The 20,921-nt window shown below is 43.3% G+C and overlaps 1 protein-coding gene across 1 annotated transcript in view; it reads left to right on the plus strand.

The window, feature by feature from the left end:
• Positions 1 to 568: 568 nt before the first annotated feature.
• The window catches only part of PLEKHB1 (pleckstrin homology domain containing B1), a 47,244-nt gene continuing 26,891 nt past the window's right edge, over positions 569 to 20,921 (plus strand). Inside the window, exons 1-3 of the mRNA XM_089513049.1 lie at positions 569 to 650; positions 6,956 to 7,041; positions 16,962 to 17,114. Of these exons, the coding sequence (XP_089369175.1) occupies positions 7,005 to 7,041; positions 16,962 to 17,114 (190 nt within the window). The 5' untranslated portion in view covers positions 569 to 650; positions 6,956 to 7,004. The remainder of the gene's footprint in view (positions 651 to 6,955; positions 7,042 to 16,961; positions 17,115 to 20,921) is intronic.

Consider the following 20,921-nt stretch of genomic DNA (forward strand, 5'->3'; position numbering starts at 1 on the left):
ACAAATGACAGTCACTCTGAGGGTGGACAGATGGACAGTAGAAGAAGTTAATTTTAATGGCATTGTTTTTATTTCCTGGTTTGATTCCCTGCTTGGCCATGGAGACCATGGAGACCTTGGGCAAGTGACACTCTCTCAGCCTCAGGCAAACCCCTTCTGAAGAAATCTTGCCAAGAAAACCTCAAGACAGATTTGCCTTAGGCTTAGGGTCTCCATAAGTCCAAAAGGACTTGGAGGTACACAACAACAACAACAACAACAACAACACATTCATTGCAATGGCATTCTTTTTGTGCCATTGTGCTGAAGCTGCCCAGAAAGAAGCCCAGCTGCCTGCCCTGGGATGCATGGGCATCCAAATGCAAGTCCTGGGAGTTTGGAGGGAGGGAAAGGAGCACCCAGGTGCCAGCCTCTTGCTCCCTTTGGGGCATCCTTGGGACTGTAGCCCTTCTCAGGCGGATGCCCAGAGAAGCAGGTGTGGAAACTACAACTCCCAGGATGCTGCAGGGAGCAAGCAGCTGGCCAGAGGGAGGGAGGGAGGGAGGAGGAGGAGGAGGGAGGCTTCCCATCTGCCAAGGGAGGAGGGTCGGAGGTGCCCGGCTTGCCAGTCCTTGGCAAGGCAGCTCTGCGCTCGCTCCAAGGCTCCCGAGGTAAGGCAACTGAGCCCTGGGCATCTGGGGCAAGGAGGAGGGAGGCAGGGAGGGAACCAGGGTTTGGTCCCCAGGACAGCGCCCCGGCCAAGCTCAGCATCCCTGCTTCCGAATCCCAGCATCTCTGCTTGCAAAACGGAATGCCTATCTTCCTCGTCTCTATCCCCCCTTCATTGCTATGGGTCCCAGCAGGATGGGAAAGGGGCTGGTTGCAAATCCCAGCATCCCTCCTTGCGAATCCGAGTACCCCCGGTTGCAAGTCTCAGCATCTCTGAGTTCAGATCGGAGCATCCCTGGTTGCGAATCCTAGCATCCTTGACTGCGAATCCTAGCATCCCCAATTGCAAATCCGAGCATCCCTGTTTAGAAATCCTAGCATCTCCAGTTGCAAATCCTAGCATCCCTGGTTCTAATCCTACTATCCCTGGTTGCAAATCCTAGCATTCCCGGTTGCGAATCTTAGCATTCCTGGTTGCAAATCCTAGCATCCCTGGCTGAGAATCCTAGCATCCCAGGTTGAGAATCCTAGCATCCCTAGTTGCAAATCCTAGCATCCCTGGTTGAGAATCCTAACATCCCTAGTTGCAAATCCTAGCATCCCTGGTTGAGAATCCTAGCATCCCTGGTTGTGAATCCTATCATTCCTGACTGCGAATCCTAGCATCCCTGGTTGCAAATCTGAGCATCCCAAGTTGCAAATATGAGCATTCCTGGTTGAGAATCCTAGCATCCCTGGTTGTGAATCCTAGCATCCCTAGTTGCAAATCTGAGCATCCTTGGTTGTGAATCTGAGGATCCCCACTTGAGAATACTGGTATCCCTGGTTGCGAATCCTAGCATCCCTAGTTGCGAATCTGAGCATTCCTTGTTGTGAATCCTAGCATCCCTGGTTGAGAGTCCTAGCATCCCTGGTTGAGAATTCTAGCATCCCTGGTTGAGAGTCCTAGCGTCCCTGGTTGAGAATCCTAGCATCCCTGGTTGAGAGTCCTAGCGTCCCTGGTTGCGAATCCTAGCATCCCTGGTTGAGAGTCCTAGCATCCCTGGTTGTGAATCCTAACATTCCTGACTGCGAATCCTAGCATCCCTGGTTGCAAATCTGAGCATCCCTAGTTGCGAATCTGAGGATCCCTGGTTGTGAATCTGAGCATTCCTGGTTGAGAATCCTAGCTTCCCCAGTTGTGAGTCCTAGCATCCCAGGTTGAGAATCCTAGCATCCCTGGTTGCAAATCTGAGCATCCTTGCTTGTGAATCTGAAGATCCCCACTTGAGAATGCCGATATCCCTGGTTGCAAATCCTAGCAACCCAGGTTGCGAATCTGAGCATTCCTGGTTTCACATCTAAGCATCCCCGGTTGCAAATCTGAGCATCCCCGGTTGCGAATCTGAACATCTCCGGTTGCGAATCTGAACATCTCCGGTTGCGAATCTGAACATCTCCGGTTGCGAATCTGAGCATCCCCGGTTGTGAATCTGAACATCTATCGTTGTGAATCTAAACATCCCTTCTTGCCAATCTGAGCATCCCTGGTTGTAAATCTGAGCATCCCTGGTTTGTTAATTTTGCAAATCCCCTTCCCTCCCTGCACCTCATTGCTATGGGTTTTGGCAGGATAGAAAAGAGGATGGTTTTGCTGGGGGACGCTTTTTGCACAGTCAGTTTTTAAATGCAGGTGACCTGCCCTTGACAACGTTTTCTTTGAAGGAGAAAAAGAGGTGGAAAAGAAGGGAGACTTTATGGGCAGGTTTGAAATAGTTGGATTGAGCTATAGTTTTAAATGTCACCCTGTTCCTAGGGGGTTAAACAGAGATTTCCTTAGCGCAGTGCATATATCTTTGCCTCTTAATAGCCAGCCTCTGAATATACACCTATGAATCCAGGTGAATGGCTGTTCCTAGCCTGGTTTTCATTACAATTATGTGCCACTGTTGTATAACCCAAGATGAACATCTCTTGGTCAAGGAAAGACCCTTCCTTCAGCAGAGCTAACTTTCTCCAAAGTGGGATGTACTGTACAGTCGGCCCTCCTTATCCACGGATTTTTTTTATCCACGGATTCAAGCACTCACAGCTTGAAAATATTTTTTAAAAGTATAAATTCCAAATAGCAAACCTTGGCGGGATACATACCGCCATATAGTACGTATTGTATACGTACTAGGGTTAGGAAGGGGCCGTGCTTCCGCACCCCCCTAACCCTAGTACGTATACAATACGTACAAGATGGCGGTGCCCCTTCCACATGGGTGCCGCCATCTTTACGTACTGGACGCATAGCGTCCAGACGTGTCGCGGCGCCTATGACGTCGCGAGTCCGCGCCAGGCGCCTCGCGACGTCATAGAGGCGCCGCAAGAAGAAGCTCCGAAATGGAGCTTCTTTTTTGCTCCGCGCGGGAGCCGCACGGTTTGACTGCTGCAGCTCCTGCGCGGAGCAAACGGCGGCGGCGGGGAAGCGCCACAAAGCGGCGGTTTGTACCCCGCCCTTGTTTTTCTATTTGATATAAGGGACACCATTTTGCTATGCCATTATATTTAATGGGACTTGAGCATCCACATATTTGTCATCCATGGAGGGTCCTAGAACCAAACCCCAGTGGATAACAAGGGCCTGACGTTTGCTTAGAGATACCTGGATATTTAGGCTAAACCAGCCTTTCTCAAATAGTGGGGTGGGCCCCCCAGGGGGGCGTGAGACTGTGTTATGCAGAGGTGTACTTATAACAATTTTATAGACAAATGATACTATTTACAGTCGCGCGGGGCGCGCGAAATGTTTTCTTCTTCCTGGGGGGGCATGACAGAAAATAATTGAGAAACACTGGGCTAAACCAACCCCTTTCCAATCATACAATCACAGAGTTGGAAGAGGCCACAAGGGTCATCCAGTCCAACCCCTTGCCATGCAGGAACTCACAATCAAACAGAAGGCCTAGAAACTGTCAAATGAATTGGTTAGTCTTAAAGGTGTCTCAGAACTCCTCTTCAAATGACTTCTTTCCTCTTCACAATCTCACAGAACACCTCTTAAAACGAATTGCTTGGTCTTAAAGGTCTCACAGAACTCTTCTGTTCGTTTCCATCTTTTTATGATTGTGACATAACTCAGCTGGAAAACCTCCATTTCCTCTTTCTGAGAAAGCTTAGTTCTTGGTGAAGTTAAAAAATGATGAGCCACCGCAACAGCTAAGGCATGGAAGCTGGTTAACAAGGGAATGTCACATCTCTCCAGCTTCAGAGACTTTTGGGGGCTGGGGGGTAGAATCCAACCAACAGATTTTTGATACCATCTGAGCATGGACAGAAAGATGGGGACTTTCAGATATGTCTACAGAACAAACAGAAAGTTGTGTGGTTTTTAGCAGCTCCAAAACAAAGGACGTGAGGATGTAATACTAAGGGCTAAATACACAGTTGTTTGTTGTTCATTTTTGTGTGCCTTCAAGTCATTTCCGATTTATGGCTGCCTTAAACTGAACCTATCATTGGGTTTTCTTCAGAGCAGGTTTGCCATTGCCATTCTCTGAGGCTGAGAGAGTGTGACTTACCTAAGGTCCCCCAGTGGTCCAAACTAAAGTCCACTTGTGTCAGTGGAGACAAGTCCTCTTAATTTCAGTAGGTCTACTCTCATTTGGATTAACACTGGCATTAGCCCATAGTGTCAGGAATATAGGAAACTACCTTAGCCGGAGTCAAACCTTTTGGTCCCAGAGTCTGGCAGCCATGGATCGAGAGGCAGGATCTTTCCCCAGCTCCAACCTGGGAATTTCTTGGTGGCCTCTCATCCAAATATAAATCAGGCCTGCACCTACCTAACTTTCAAAATCAGACAACACTGAGAGTATGGTGTGGCATTTTATATGCCAGTTTATTTCATTACCTCTGCTGTCATCCTGCTAAAAAATAAAAATAAAAATAGAAGTTTCTAAGTTTAGCATATAACTGACATTTCCCCTATTGCTCTAGGAGGTAGTTACATAAACAGCTACAGGTATAAATGTTAAGATCTTAAGATCTTTCCTTTTTCTTGTACCCTTAAGACATGGAATTTAACTAAGCGTCCACATGATTCAATCCTAGTCTTTACTCTTAATGTTGTCAAAAGATTTTTACTCCCAGATGGGGAAGATAAGAATTCTCTATTATCCAGCAGCCAGAAGATCTCATTGCTTTAGTTACTCACGGATGTGCATTTTGCAAACCACAAACTTCATGAGTTCACTGTGTTTTGGCCAGCTTGGGTAAGTCACACACTCTCAGCCTCAGAAAACTCTGGGATAGTTTTGGTTTAAGATTGCTGTAAGTCAGAAATGACTTGAAGGCAGACAACAACAACACGAACATATATGGCTAGCCTATGTTCATATCTTCTTCCTCTCCTTTTTTCTTTCTGTTGTTTATTTTTCTTTCTTTGTTACCACACTTTGCAAAATCAATTTTTTAAAAAAAGATATATTTTCCTTTTAAATCCATCTCAGGTTTGGGCTTTCTCCTTCTCCAAAGGTTGGCCTCCCCTGCAACTATTATCTAAGCAGGTGGTTCTGTATACTGTGTTTACTTGGACGGAGGCCCCGCTGAGTTAAGTAATAGGGCTGCCGCTCACAGAAAGTGCATAGGATTGCAAGCCTTGGTTTTTCAATGTTTTGCCACTTGTGTTTATTTGCATGCTTTACCTTGGCTTAACACAAATTAAAAAGAGAGGCGATAGACTGAAGAATCATGCACCCCGATTTGTCCAATGATTCATGTTCCTATGCATTTCTTTCCCTTTTTTATCTGGCAAATCCCACTCTGTCCATTCAATCCTGAGTGACCCAAATCCCTCGGTGACACCTGAGCATGAGGCATCATCGCCTATTATTGCATTATCTGCCCTGACTGCAATTCTGCTAATTCCCAGCCTCATGCTGAGCATATACATCTGTGCAAATTAGCACAATTGTACGTTTCCAAACGCTGTTGCTTTATTTATGTGTTGGAGCCCACTCTTGAATGGGGAAGCGGCGGGTGGAGGGTTTGTTTTGCTTTTGTAAAGCAATTTTATTGTAGAAGATCAATCAGGACAACATACATGAATTAAATAAGAACAAACTCAGCAATGCCACCGACAAACAACAACACAGCAAAACAAACCACAGAAGTTGTGTTTCAAAGGCCTAAATAAAAGTTAGAAAGAGAAATTAAAGGTCTTCTATGACTGTCTTGGAGTATGATTCCTTTCTGAAATTTCTTGTATAATGTCCTTCCAGAAACCCAAGTGGGTTCGGACATTTGGTGCTGTTCTTCACACAGTTCCAGGAAAGGGAACCAGGTCTCTTTGAAAGGTTTACGAAATGTCTCGTCTCGTCTTTTAAAATCTTTCAATCTTGTCACCAACTTTTCCATTAACAGTACCTCTCATACACGATGGCACCAGTTTGCTATGGACCTTTTTGCTATGTTTTTCATTGTACTGTTTTTAATGTTGTGAAGCCACTCTGGGTCCCAGCTCTGGAAAAAGAACATGATACAAATAAATATGATGATGATGATGATGATGATGATGATGATGATGATGATGATGATGATGAGAAATTACCAGTTTTCCCTTTTTTAGCATCTTCAACCCTGTTTGCTGCCATAAACAAAATGGATTAGTGTTTTATGTTTCACATTTCTGTTTAGATTCAAAAAGAGTGAAAGCGATAAAAGACTTGGACAAGGTGTGATGCCCTGTTGTGTAATTCCTGAGATGACTGGAATAACCTCCAAGCAGAATTGTTTGACTAAGGCAGGATGAGTGTTTTACTCCTCCTTTTTTCTGGACTTTTAAAATGAATCTTCTTTCTTATGAGTCTGGTTGCATTGATAGATAGGATGACAGGCCTTTGAAGCCATGACCCCGAATGGGTGTTTTGCCATCATTCAGCAGATTGAAGGGAATCTTTAGGGAACCTTCTCAAGGGATCTCTGGTTCAGGTACCTTCTAGATGGCTTCAGTTAAACATAGAAACAGAGGATGCTAATCTCTAAATCCCACAGAGAGAAACTAACACACTCTCCTCCGTATGCAGTTTACATAACAGAGATAATTCGAGAGGGGCATTTTATTTTTTTACAAGAAGAAAGATCTGGTTTAATGCAGACATGTGCCTATATTTAGAAATCCAATGACCCCAATTGATGTCTGTGTTTGGAAAATTCCTAACAGCCAAAACAAGTTGTTTGGTGGCAGGAAAGAGCTGGGAAGCACAGCTGGCGACGGGATGGATCTCAGTTTAATATTCTCCTAATGCCCATCTAATGCCTGTCCGTCTTTTCTTTTCTGAAGTTCTGCCGTCCGGAGAGACTTCCTCGAAGGAAAAGGAATCTCTGCAGAAATGGCCCTCTTGAAATGCGGCTGGCTTTGGAGGCAGAGTAAGTGAGCCGAGGTGGAAATGGTCGGGGTGGGTTGGAAATAAATACATTGAAATAAATGAATAAATTGAAATAAATAAGTTGCAGGGGCAGCCTATCTCTTTGATGGGGCAGATCTCCGACTGCCCCAGTTCTTGCCCTGGGTTACTTTGAGTTGTAAGGAACTATTTGGGAAACGGGTATGGTCCTCTCTGGGTTTTGGGGTACTTTGCAAGGTCCTTCGTGACATTTTTCAGAACCGGAGATTGTGGCTGTCCAATCCCATGGTGGTTGTATTCAAAGACTATGAGTTTATCATTGGGAGTTTATCTCATTAATATCCTTGAAAAATCGCGCAATTATTCGAAACGATTTGACATGACATTGCACAAAACCCACCGTTAAAGTAGTCACAAAGCAGCATTGGTGCGTATCTTTTTACTTTCAGGATTTCAGCGACAATGCATTTCTGTCATCACTTTATTTGCACAATTGCGTGTGATCATCACTTGTGCAATTACTCGTCGTTTTCGCTTTATTTGCGGAATGCTTTAAATGCACTTTAATCTCTCTTTAATGCCAAAATTAGCCCCAGGGTGATAAGCTCCATAGCCATGTCAGTCTGGAAAATCTAGAGCAAACATCCTCCAGATGTTTTGGACTTCATCTTTTTGCAGAATCCCTGACTTTTGGCCAAACTGGGCACTGAAGTCCAAAATACCAGGTAGACCCAGGATTGGGAGCCAGTGATCTGGAGAAAACTGATCTAGAAGAACCACAGATCCCTCTGTTATCCTAGATGAGTCTGGTTGTGTATTTCTGTATTGTAGTTATACTGTAGGAGCTATCATGGTGGAGGGCTCTGAGTGTTGGACTATGGGTGCATCTACATTGTAGAAATAGTGCAGTTGGATACCACTTTAAGTGCTCTAGCTCCATCCTGTGGAATCGTGGGAATTGTAGTTTTACAAGATCTTTTGCCTGCTCTTTCCAAAGTGTGCCAATGCCTCATAAAACTACAGCTCCTAGGGTTCTGTAGGATGGCGCCTTGGCAGTTAACATGGTGTCAGCCTGTGTTATTTCTACAGTGTAGATGTACCCTAAGATTCTGGGTTGGAAGAGGGTTGGTCCTTGGGCAAGTTCCACTCTCTCAGCCTCAGAGGAAAGCAAAGGCAAACTTCTTGGGGGGAAATCTTGCCAAGAAAGCCTTATGATAGGATTGCTATAAGTTATTTTTAGAGAGCCATCATGGTGCAGTAGTTTGAATATTAGACTATGACTCTGGAGATCAGGGTCTGAACACCTGTTTGGCCATGGAAACTCACAGGGTGACCTCAAGCAAGCCACACTCTCTCAGCCTCACAAGGAAGCAAAAGCAAGCCCCCTTTGAATCAATAGTGCCAAACCCCCCCCCCAAAAAAAAAAAAAAAAACCCAGTGAGAGGTTTGACTTCAGGTTGCCATAAGTCATAGATGACCTGAAGGGAGACAACCTCAGCAAGCTGTATTGTATTTGTTTTAATTTATGGACCACCTCTGGATTCCAGCTTTGGAGCAACTGTGTACTACAAGTAAAGATAACTATGATGATTATAACAAAAGTTAATAATGAGAGTTAATTGTGTGTGTGTGTGTGTGTGTGTGTGTGTGTTCAAGTCACCTGTTGACTTATGGTTGCATACAATGAGGGTTTATTGTTAATATCATTTTAATTGTTTTATTATATTTAATTAGTATTATGTAATGAATTTATTATACTGTATTATTTATAGTAACTAATAACTAATATTATTTAGTTGCCTTATATAGTGTAAATGTGTGCATTTGTATATGTGTGTGTGAGTGTGTGTTTAATAAAATATATAATGAGTCTTATACTGGGGGGAAAGCAAGATGATGATGATCATCATCATCATCATTATGATCAGCAGCAGCATTGTCACCGGATGGAAGCCTGACTGCATTCAGTGTGAAACTTATCACAGTTACTCTTTTGGACTACATCTTCCAGAATCCCCCTGCCAACATGGGGAGGAGTTGTAGTCCAAAAAAAGGTAACTTTGCCACTCTCTGCTTAGGAAACTGGATGGCTGCAGGGCATCAGGGACTGGTGTCTCCCATTTTATTTACTTATTTGTTTATTTTATATCCCTCTTTTCTCCTGGTATAAGGACACAAGGTGGCTAACAAGAATAAATAAATTATTTATTTACAGTATTTATTTATTATTAGATTTATATCTCACCTTTCTTCCAAAATGGGATTCAAGGCGGCTTAATTAAAAACAATACTAAAGCATTAAAAAGTTTTTGAAATGATTTTAAAAATTATATTATTTATAAAGTTAAAAATATTAAACATTTAAAATATATTATATTACATTACATTATATTAAAATCTCTGGGCACACCTTAAGGTCTGACCCCAAGCTGCACCTTTTGCTGTGTTGAGTCTGCTCCGGACTTTAGTATGAACTTTGCCAGCACAGAAAACACTGCTTTCTGTGCAAAACAACTATGTGTGACTTTTGAGCAGAATAAGTCTTGAACTGCAAAGTTTTTGCTGTCAGTCTAGGTTCTTCTCGTCAGGATTTCTCAACACTCAGAAATCATGCTTCTCAACCTTTCCTCTAATATTTTCTCCTATTCTTTCCATCCATAACCTGACACTGTTGATGCAAAATCAATAAGATGTTCTCAAGTTGCTGACACTCTGGTCGTCGCATCCCTCTCGGTTGCAGATCCTGAAGTGCCTTTAAATGCAGCCTAGTGTTTAAAAAAGCATTGCAGTATCGCATCCTCTGCATTTCCCTACTGCTCTTTTGGCAAAGCCTTCCAGGTAGTTTACTACTTAAATCAGAAGATGGGACGGGATGAGGGACAAACCACATTAGGAGCTAATAAAGCAAGACTTATCTCAGACCATTGGTGGCCCATTCAGGATCAAATGGCTCTCACCCTCTGCAGCCCCATCTCTGCAGTCTACAGTACTTGGAAGGGATGGACAGAACTATAATCTCCAGAATGAAGGAAGTTGTAGTACTATGTGATTCTGCTTTAGTCAGGCTTCATCTTCAGTATTGCCTCCAATAGAACCTAGATTAAATTGTACCATACCTCGAGCCTTGGGGAGATGATGATGATTTATTTAATATAAATAATTAAATAAAACCATCATCATCATCATCACAGTCATCCCTTTGGATTCTTTAGACACAGATTCAAACATCAACATCTAGAATATATATATTCAAATATATATATTCCAAAAAGCAACCTTCATTTTGCCATTGTATATAAGGGACACCATTTTACGATGCTACTGTATATAATGGGACTGGTGTATCCCCAGATTTTGGTATCCATCAGGGATCCTGGAACAAAACCTCAGCAGATACAGAGGACCCACTGCATTGTTGTTGTTGTTGTTAGAGACCCAGCATGGTGTCGTGGTTTGAGTGTGTTGGACTAGGACACAGAGAGACCAGGGTTCAAGTTCCTGCTTAGCCACGGAGACTCACTGGGTGACTTTTGGCAAGTCACACTCTCTCAGCCTGAGATGAAGGCAAGGGCAATGCTCCTCTGAGGAAATTCTGCTAAGAAAATACCTTGATAGGTTTGCCCTAGGTCACTGTAAGTCAGAAATGTCTTGAAGGCACACAATAACGTCAGCCTTTTTATCCAGTTTAGGGCACTACAGTTTGAGAGGAATATTGATAAGCTGGAATGTGTCCAGAGAAGGTGTTTTAATACTGTATAGGTTTAATTCTATTTTAATGTTCACTTTTGTATGTTCTTAATTGTACTTTAATTGTAAACTGTAAGCCACTTTGAGATCCAAATTTAGTGGGGAGGGGGGACTGGGATATAAGTATTTCGTCGTCATCATCATCATCCTCATCCACCCTAACCAAGATGGCAATGGTCTAAATACCAAGTCCTATGAAAAGCTGATGAAGGAACGGACAGGCCAAAATAAAACTGCTTTGGGTATGCTGTTTAAATACTGCATGTGCCCTAAGATGCTGAAGCCACGCCAAAGCTGAATGAATGAAACTACATGTGAAAGGGATCTAGGAGTCCAAGTAGACCACAAGTTGAACATGAGTGAACAGTGTGATGCGGCAGCTAAAAAGGCCAATGCTATTTTAGGCTGCATCAATAGAAGTATAGTGTCTAGATCAAGAGAAGTAATAGTGCCACTGTATTCTGCTCTGGTCAGGCCCCACCTAGAATATTGTGTCCAGTTCTGGGCACCACAATTCAGAAAGGACATTGAGAAACTGGAGCGTGTCCAAAGGAGGGCGACAAAAATGGTGAAGGGTCTGGAAACCATGCCCTATGAGGAACGACTCAGGGAGCTGGGGATGTTTAGCCTGGAGAAAAGAAGGTTAAGAGGTGATATGATAGCCCTGTTTAAATATTTGAAAGGATGTCATATTGAGGAGGGAGCAAGCTTGTTTTCTGCTGCTCCAGAGAACAGGACCCGGAACAATGGATGTAAGCTACAGGAAAAGAGATTCCACCTGAACATTAGGAGGAACTTCCTGACAGTAAGGGCTGTTCGACAGTGGAATGCACTTCCTCGGAAGGTGATAGAGTCTCCTTCCTTGGAGGTCTTTAAACAGAGGCTGGATGGCCATCTGTCAGGGATGCTTTGATTTGGATTTCCTGCATGGCAGGGGGTTGGACTGGATGGCCCTAGTGGTCTCTTCCAACTCTACGATTCTATGATTCTATGAAAGCCACGCTACACTCCTTAGGAAATCACAGCATTGTGGTTTTTTTTGGCTATGTGGCCATGTTCTAGAAGAGTTTATTCCCGATGTTTCGCCAGCATCTGTTGCTGGCACAGTAGACTCCCTTGGAGGACAGCAGACTCTCCTTCATTAAAGGTTTTCAAGCAGATGTTAGATGGTCACCTCTTTGGCAGTGCATTCCTGCATGGCAGGGGGTTGGACTAACTGACCCTTGGGTCCCTTCCAACTCTGCGATGCTGTGATTTCTTTGGGGCTTGGACAGGTGGGTTGAGGACAATTGCAGCAGCCTAGGCTACGTTTTGTCCCAGATCATTCTGCTTGAGGGATTATCCACCTGAGTTAACCGCTGAATCTACTGAAGCGGAAGTCTCTTCCCGTTTGCCCTCCCTTCCAAGCTTGACCATCTGTTCCTAGCAACTTTCCAAATCCTTCACCAATTTACAGAGAGCGACACAGGGCAGAATGGCTTTGCACATTGTGGGTTTTAGGATATTCTGGAGCTGAATTTTGCTGGTCCTGTATTCTTTAAAAACCTCCTTGTCTCTGTTGTTCCTGCAAAAATGGTGATGGCAATTATTCACTTTATTTATAGCCCAAAACTCAGGGTGAGCAGATGTCTTTGCCACAAAGGAGGACAAGGCACCGCAAAGTGTCGGACATTTGAGGAAGATGTAGGACATGACCAAAGCAAAACTTGAAACACTCCTATAAATGTAAATTCATGCTTATTGGTCATGCTCAAAATGGAGGACATTTTGGAATTTCTCCTGGACAGAAGGTTGAAATGGAGGACTGGTCCTGGAAAAAGGAGGATGTCTGGTCACCCTGCCAAAACTAGAAATCAAGAAGATTTACAAATTATGATGCAATACAGTTAAAATGCAGAGAGTTAGTGTGGCATAGTGACTTGAGTGTTGGACTAGACTGGCCATGGAAACCTATTAGATTACCTTGGGCAAGTCACACTCTCTCAGCTTCAGAGGATGGCAAATGCAAACTCCCTCTAAACAAATCTTGCCAAAAAAACTCTCATAGTAGGTTAGAATCATAGAATCGTGGAGTTGGAAGAGACTACAAGGGCCATCCAGTCCAACCTTCTGCCATGCAGGAACTCTCAATCAAAGCACCCCTGACAAATGGCCATCCAATTTCTGTTTAAAGACCTCCAAGGAAAGAGACTCCATCACTCTCCAAGGGAGTGTGTTCCCATCTTGAACAGCTCTTACTTTTAGGAAGTTCTTTCTAACATTTAGGTGGAATCTCTTTTCCTGGAGCTTGTATCTATTGCTCCAGGTCCTGTTCTCTGGAGCAGCAGGAAACAAGCTTGCTCCATCCCCATTATGACATCCCTTCAAATATTTAAACAGGGCTATCATCATGTCACCTCTTAACCTTCTCTTCTCCAGGCTAAACATACCCAGCTTCCTAAGTCTTTCCTCATAAGGCATGGTTTCTAGACCCTTCACCATTTTGATGCTCCTTCTTTGGACACGCTCCAATATTTCCAGGAAGCGTGAATGATGGCAATTGTGCAAAAGACTTTTAGATGACGCTTCACATATCCCATCATTAACATATCATTAAAGCAACATTGGCCAGCATTTTGCATTATGGAAGTTTGCTTTATTGCAATGATGCTTTAATGACAGGTTAATGGTGGGATCAGCGCTACAATTTGAAAGCCTTTTGCGTTATCACAGTCACGGATGGGGTTATGGTGGGATAAGGACAGGGAGCAATCTTGTCCTTATCCCTTCTGTGTGTGATAATTTTTTTAGTCCGACACTCAAACCACTAGACCACTCTGCCATTGATACTGTCTGAGATTCTTTACACTGACCAGCAATGGATCTCACAGCATTTCTCCCATCATTTGCTACCTGATCTTTTTCCTTTCCGGTATTAGAAATGCCAGAGATTGAACCTTGGAACTTTTGCAAGCAAAGACTGCTCTTCCATACTTTGCTACAAGCCCCTTCCAGAGTGTAGGGAAGTTACTTTTTTTGATTTTGCCTTGACAGCAAATAACAACAATGTTGTTGACGTATGGTGACCCTATGAATGGGAGACCTCCAAGTGCCCTGGTCATCAGACTCATGAGGTCTTGCAAATTCAGGGCAGCTATGGCTTTCTTGATGGAGCCAATCCAGCTGTAGTTCAGCCTACTTCTTTTCTTGTTGCTTTCCGCTTTAGCAAGCATTGTCACCTTTTCCTAAGTCATGTCAGTTCATGATATCCCAGAAATACAGGAACCTCGGTTTAGTCATCTTTGCTTCTAATGAGAATTTTGGACTACATCTCTCTGAATCCTCTGATTCTAGGAATTATAACCCCAAATAGTAACAATCCAATTGACAGTCTCGGTTTAGTCATATTTGCTTTTAGGGAGAATTTAGAATTGAATTGTGTTCAGACCATTGATTTGTCTTTTTGGTACTCCACAGTATCCATAGAACTTTTTTCCAGCTTTCCAAGGAACCAATTCTCTTCCTATCAGTTTTATAATACAGGTTGAGTATAAGGCAGTGGCAAACCTACTCTGAACAGATCTGGCCAAGAAAACCCCATTATAGGTTCATTTTAGGATTGCCGTAAGTCAAAAATGACTTCAAGGTACACAACAACATCCCTCATCTGAAATTCCGGAATCCAAAATACTCCAAAATTGTCCACATGAGTGGTTGAGATAGTGACCCTTTGCTTTCTGATTCCAAGCATTTCAGATAATGGAGACTCAACCTGTAATCTAAAATTAGATAAAAATATGAGGATAACAAAATGAACACTGTTTAGCTCCCTGAGATGATCCAAGCAAGAACATACGTTGCTATATAAAAGGTTTAAGAGTAGGAAGTTATGATCAGTTAATTTAGCAGAGCACAATGATAAAGAAGAGTTTGTCTGTACTTGTTTTTGAAATTGTAAATAAATAATATCAATATAAATAAAAATGCAGGTGGGAAGTTAGCATATGTATCCCTGACACACATATCAATCCTACTTTGTGTTTCATTCTCCTCAGTGCTTCATTTGTGCCTCTTAACGCAAGTGTGGGAATTGTGTGTCCTTCCAGATGCCACTGAGTTGCAATGACTCCCAGCATCCCTTGCCAGGATTACCAGTAGTCAGGAATGCTGGGACTTGCAATCCAATGGCATTTGGAGGGCCACCCCATTCCCATCCTTGCTTTAATAATGGCACAGGATGCAACCTCTCATTGCAGCAAGAATAAAAGTAGCCATAATAATTTTTTAAAAGCAACATTTGCATGTTTCTCTTCCTGTTCCTCGGGGACAAATCAATGCCGCATTAAGCCTCCTTCTGAAGTCAAAGTTGTTAGCCTGGCGATATTTGATACTGGAATCGGCCTCTTTTTGGAAGCAATCTAGCAGATAAGACAGAAAAAGAGTGGAAACAACTAGGAGGCAGAATCAGCAAACCGGGGGCCTGATCCGCTCAGAGAAGAGCCTGCAAAATCCCTGTTAAGATTTGGGGGATATGAGCAAAAACTTTTTCTTTTTGTTTAATCCCATTTATTTTCTGTGAAGGTCAATGTAGCAAATGATCTCTCCATCCTCTGTTTTGATGCAAAAATACTGGCCAGTATCCTTTGAGGGAGTCACTAGCAGAATGGTGTATCAACACATAGGTAAATCCAATTGATTCAATGGGTCTACTTTTTGTTGGAATTAACAACAACACTTAGGACTTTATCACACGGGGAAATCGGGGGAGAATCAAGAGTTTAAACAGTGATTATTCCATGCAAAACACAATATCACAATTAAGATTTTCACACACGTCACTATTAAACAGGCAATAAATAGCAACAAGTCATTTTCAGGATTTCCCCATGGATGATTTGTTGCTGTTTATTGGCTGTTTAATAGCGATGTGTGTGAAAATCTTAATCACGATATTGCATTTTGCATGGGATAATCGCTTTTTAAACCTCCGATTTTGCCTGATCTCCCCCATCTGATAAGGTCTGACTGTTTCACATATTCTCCTTTCCCTGTAGGAAATGAGGATAACAATGATGGTTTTTGCTTTTTAAATGGTTTAAATATTCTGTTTTTAACTTAGGTTTTAATAGTGTTGTTGTTGTTGGCTGCATCCACACTGTAGAAATAATCCAGTCTTACACTACTTTAACTGCCACAGCTCATTGATATGGAATCCTAGGTACTGTAGTTTGTTTTGGCACTAGATCTCTCTGATGGGGAAAGCTAAATGTCTCATAAAACTCCAGTTTCCAGGATTCCATAGCATTGAGCTGGGACAGTTAAAGCGGTGTTGAGCTAGATTATTTCTGCATTACAGAGGCAGCCATAGCATGTCTTCAAGACGTTTCCGGTTTATGATGACCCTAAAGCAAACCTATCATGGGGTTTTCCTGGCAAGTTTCTTCAGAGGGGGATTGCCATTGCCATGCTCTGAGGCTGAGAGAGTGTGATGTTCCCAAAGTCACCCAGTGGGTTTCATGGCCATGCTGGGATTCGAACCCTGGTCTCTAGAGTCCTGGTCCAACACCCAAACCATGACCTCATGCTGGCCCTCTATTTAATATTAGTATTATTTATTTATTTATTTTTAAAAACTTTTGTAATTAATGTTTCAGTTTGATCTTTTTAAAACATTGTGAGACACCTTGAATCCTGCTTTGAGAGAAAGGTGGAATATAAATCCCATCAAATAAATAAACAGGAAAAAAGGATAACTCACGAACCGGCCAAGAATGGTTAGTTCATTTTCTATACTCTGCAATCCCAGATTCATCCCCCAGACTGACTTTTTCCCCCTTTTTAAAAGTAAGTTTAACTTCAAGGGATGAATCTGGGGTTGCAGAGTGTAGAAAATGAACTAACCGTTCCCGGCAGGCTCATGAGTCATCCCTTTTTCCTATTTGTGAATTTATGTATTTATGGGAGTTATATCCCAAAGTTGATTTCTTTTGGGACGGGAGGGTTTTTGATGCATCTCTGCTGCAGAGTTGGGCCAGAATGATTGCTTTGGGAGCGGAATATGTAAATATACCGTCGCAGTGACCTCTTTGCTTTGCAGAAGGGCTGGCAAGAAAAAGAGGGGAAAGCCTCCTGCATGCATGATCATCCAGCTCCCTCTCAAGTCATTCTGCCTCCTCTTTATTCACCTTTTGCCACTTTTTCTGCTGGTCCTCCCAGGTTCCATCCTGCGACGCTGGAAAAGAAACTGGTTCGTCTTATGGGTGGATGGGACCCTGGTTTATTACCACGATGACACCGGTCACGACATGGACGGCCGAATCAACATCAAATTCAACTGCCGGGATGTCAGGATAGGGCGCGAGTGTCGCGGTAAGTGGGCTCCTCAGAATCACAGAATCATAGAGTTGGAAGAGACCACAAGGGTCATCCAGTCCAACCCCCTGCCGTGTGTATCTTTTTATTGTCATCATGCAGCAGCTAAAAAGGCCAATGTGATTGTAGGCTGCATTAATAAAATCATAGAATCATGAGGCCACAAGGGCACGATTACTTCCCTAGATCTAGACACTATACTTAACTACAGAAAAAGAGATTCCACCTTAACTTTAGGAGGAACTTCCTGACATAAGAGCTGTTCAGCAGTGGAACACACTTCCTCGGAGTTTGGTGGAGTCTCCTTCTTTGGGGGTCTTTAAACAGAGGCTGGATGGCCATCTGTCAGGATGCTTTGATTGAGAGTTCCTGTATGGCAGAATGGGGTTGGACTGGATGGCCCTTGGGGGTCTCTTCCAACTCTGTGATGTCATGATTCTATGATCTTTTAAGATCTTGTTGTGCACCTTCAAGTCATTTCTGATTTACAGCAATCCTGGAATGAACCTATCCCACAGTTTTAGCCTGAAGATAGAGTGCCCTCCCTCCATAACTGTCATCTTTCTGCCTGTGAGGGAGAGAATAGGCTGGCCCAGTTCCACCAGGGCTAGCCTGAAGAAGAAGAGCCCTCCCTCCAGTCCATCTGCCATGGTCCAGGCCTCAGAGGGAGAGAAGAATGCTGGACCTGATCCCCTCCCCTCCTCACCATTCCCTTCTCCTTTTGTGTCGTGTCTTTTAGACTGTAGGCCTGAGGGCAGGGAACTGTCTATTATCCCCTCTGTTGTAAACTGCTCGGATTCCCAGTGATTGGGCGGTATATAAATAAAACCTATTATTATTAGTAGTAGTAGTAGTAGTATTCCACATAGGTTTGTTCAGATGGGATTTGCCATGGCCTTTCTCTGAGGCTGAGAGAGTGTGACATGCCCAGGATCAGCCAGTGAGTTGGGATCACCCAATAAGGATCACTACTGAGCAGGGATTCAAACCCTGGTCTCCTGGAGTCCTAATCCAGTACTCCAACCACTATACCACACTGCCTTTCCCAGGGTTTCCTTGGCCAGATTTGTTCAGAGGATGTTTGCCATTGCCATCTTCTCAAGCTGAGTGTATGATTCACCCAGAGACCCACCCAGTGGGTTTCCATGGTCAAGTGGCAATTCGAACCTTGGTCTCCTGGAATCCTAGTCTGACACTGAAACCATTTTGCCATACTGGCTTTCTACATCATGTTGCATCTTTTATTTGTATTAGGAAAATGTAGTTTGTACAATCGGTCCTCCATATCCATGGATTTTAATCCATGCATGGATTTAAGCATCCATGGATTAAATATATTCAAAAAAGATATAAATTCTAAAAAGCAAGCCTTCCTATATTATTGTTGTTGTTACTATTATTATTATTGTTGTTATTATTCTATTTACAGTGGACCCTTGTTATACGCTGGGGTTTGGTTCCAAGATCTCCCGTGTATAACAAAATCCGTGTATGCTCAAGTCCCATTAAATATAATGACACAGCAAAATTGTGTCCCTTAGAAAAAATGGAAAATCAAGGTAAATTTATACTTTTTTGGAACATTTTCAAACCATGGATGCTTGAATACATGTATAAGAAGGGCTGACTGTATTTATATCCCACCTTCATCCTGGTATAGGGGCTCAAAGTAGACTCAAGGCAGTGCCTTATAGTTTATATAAGGGACACTATTTCACTATGCCACTGTATATAACAGGACTTGAGCATCCACGAATTTTGGGGTCCTGGAACCAAACCCCAGCAGATACCAAGGACCCACTGTACAATTGGGATCTTTTTAATATCACACCAAGAGCAGGCAACTATAGGGAGTTCAGGGACCAGATTGGTCCCTAGGCCAATGCACTACCTTGCTTTTAAAAAAAAACCCAGATCCATAATTCATTTTGTCCCTGAATGACTCCTATTGCTCTCTAGTGAGCGTCTAGTGAGCTCAGGGGCCTTCAGACCCTCCAAGGCTAGGCTGGTGGTGGATAGACCCATCATCTCCTAAACGATCTTGGAAAAACTGAACCGCCAAGACCCTGATGTCACTTGAGTCTTCTCAAAAATGATCAGTCAACATTGTACTGAAGGGCCAATTGCTAAGAATTATTAAGACAGTGATGGTTCTCACATTTCTAACTCTATAATATTGTTTTTCGGGAAGCAGTGATCAGAATGCTGTCAAGATCATTACACTTAATTATAATTTTATTAATTATTAATTACCTCCTGCTTTTTCCCCAGCCGTGGGTCTCAAGGCAGGTTTTGGTTGTTGCTGCAGTTTTTGTTGTTGTTGTTGTGTGCTTTCAAGTCATTTCTGACTTACGGCAACCCTAAGGTGAACCTATCATGGGGTTTTATTGGCAAGGTTTGTTTAAAGGAGATTTGCGATTGCCTTCCCCTGAGGTTAAGAGAGCGTGACTTGCCCAAGGTCCCCCATTGGGTTTCATGGCCAAGCAAGGAATGGTCTCCATAGTCGTGATCTCCATAGTCCAACACTCAAGCCACTATGCCACATAGTCAGGTTCCAAACATTAAAACAAATGCAGAGAAAAGCAAATAGAAAGAAGGAAAAGCCTATGGAAGGCATTGTTGGGATGCAATTAAACGATCTGCAGGGTCAAATCCATTTGAAACAAAACAAGGCAAAAGATTTTATCTAAAAAAATCAATGGAACAGTGTGCCACTAAAAGCCTTGCAGTCAGTTCCTAAAAAGCCTGTTGGATCAGAAATGTTTTCACCTGCCAATGGAAGGATACCAAAGAGGGAACCATTCCAGCCTTACTATGCAGTCTTCCAAGTACGGCGGCACTACGGATTTTTATAAGGCTGGGATCTGTGATAGTTGCAGGCGAATGGACTCAATCAAGGATGCCACAACTGACCTAAGTTTGCAAGACCTGAGCAGGTTTGTCTCTCATTGATAGGGTCACCATATGCCAACGTCAACCTGGTGCCAATTATCAACCAGAAATCTGTGATGATACTGCTTCCTGGTTTGAAGACTGGGTCCATATGATTTTGCAAGGATGTGAAGTTCCCTCACCCTTCTGGTTGCATTTATAGAGGTGGGGCAAATTTTTTTCCACTTACCAGTTTATCTATCATAGTGTCACAGAAGCTTTGGAAGGTATCACAAGGGTCAATACTCCAACCATGCACTAAAGCAACCAAAAGCCCTCCTGAAAGAGGTCCATCCAATCTCTGTTTAAAGACCTCCAAAGATGGAGAGACCACTGTGCTCCAAGCCAAAGTAAATGCTCATGCATGTCCGGGATTGCTGCCAGCAATCTCTGACTTATGCTGATAACCAAGCCTGCAGCCAACACGTGTAGGCAAAACAAACCTTGTGGAGAAGCAGTCAAGGAGCAAGCCGAGGAAACAAGCCGGTGTCGGGGTTGCAGAAAGTCAAGCGTGCCGAAAGACGAGCCGAAGTCAGGAAGCCAGAAAGCAGCGTGGTCAAAACAGTCCGAGGTCACAATAGCCAAGAGATAACAAAGGTCCGGTCCAAGGTCAAGGTAGCAAGGTAACAAGATGTCAGGAGCTAGAGCGACAGCAATAAACTCTAGCAACAAACTCAAGCCTCTCTCCCACTTAAATCAGGGAAGCTCTCCCTCGAGCCACCTGAGGCTGGTTTGCCGATTGTCTTTCTGGAATCCTCCTGGATCTGCGCCTGCAAGCACTCTCAGCCCTTCTCTCTTGATAAGAAGGCACTTGCAGGCACACCTCGTCTCCTGAATCACTACTAGGCTGTGGCACCATAGAAGGCCTTTCCT

The sequence above is a fragment of the Sceloporus occidentalis genome, unplaced genomic scaffold (genome assembly GCF_023333645.1).
Source record: "Sceloporus occidentalis isolate IW3139 unplaced genomic scaffold, rSceOcc1.0.p SCAF_2, whole genome shotgun sequence".
Lineage (NCBI taxonomy): Eukaryota > Metazoa > Chordata > Lepidosauria > Squamata > Phrynosomatidae > Sceloporus > Sceloporus occidentalis.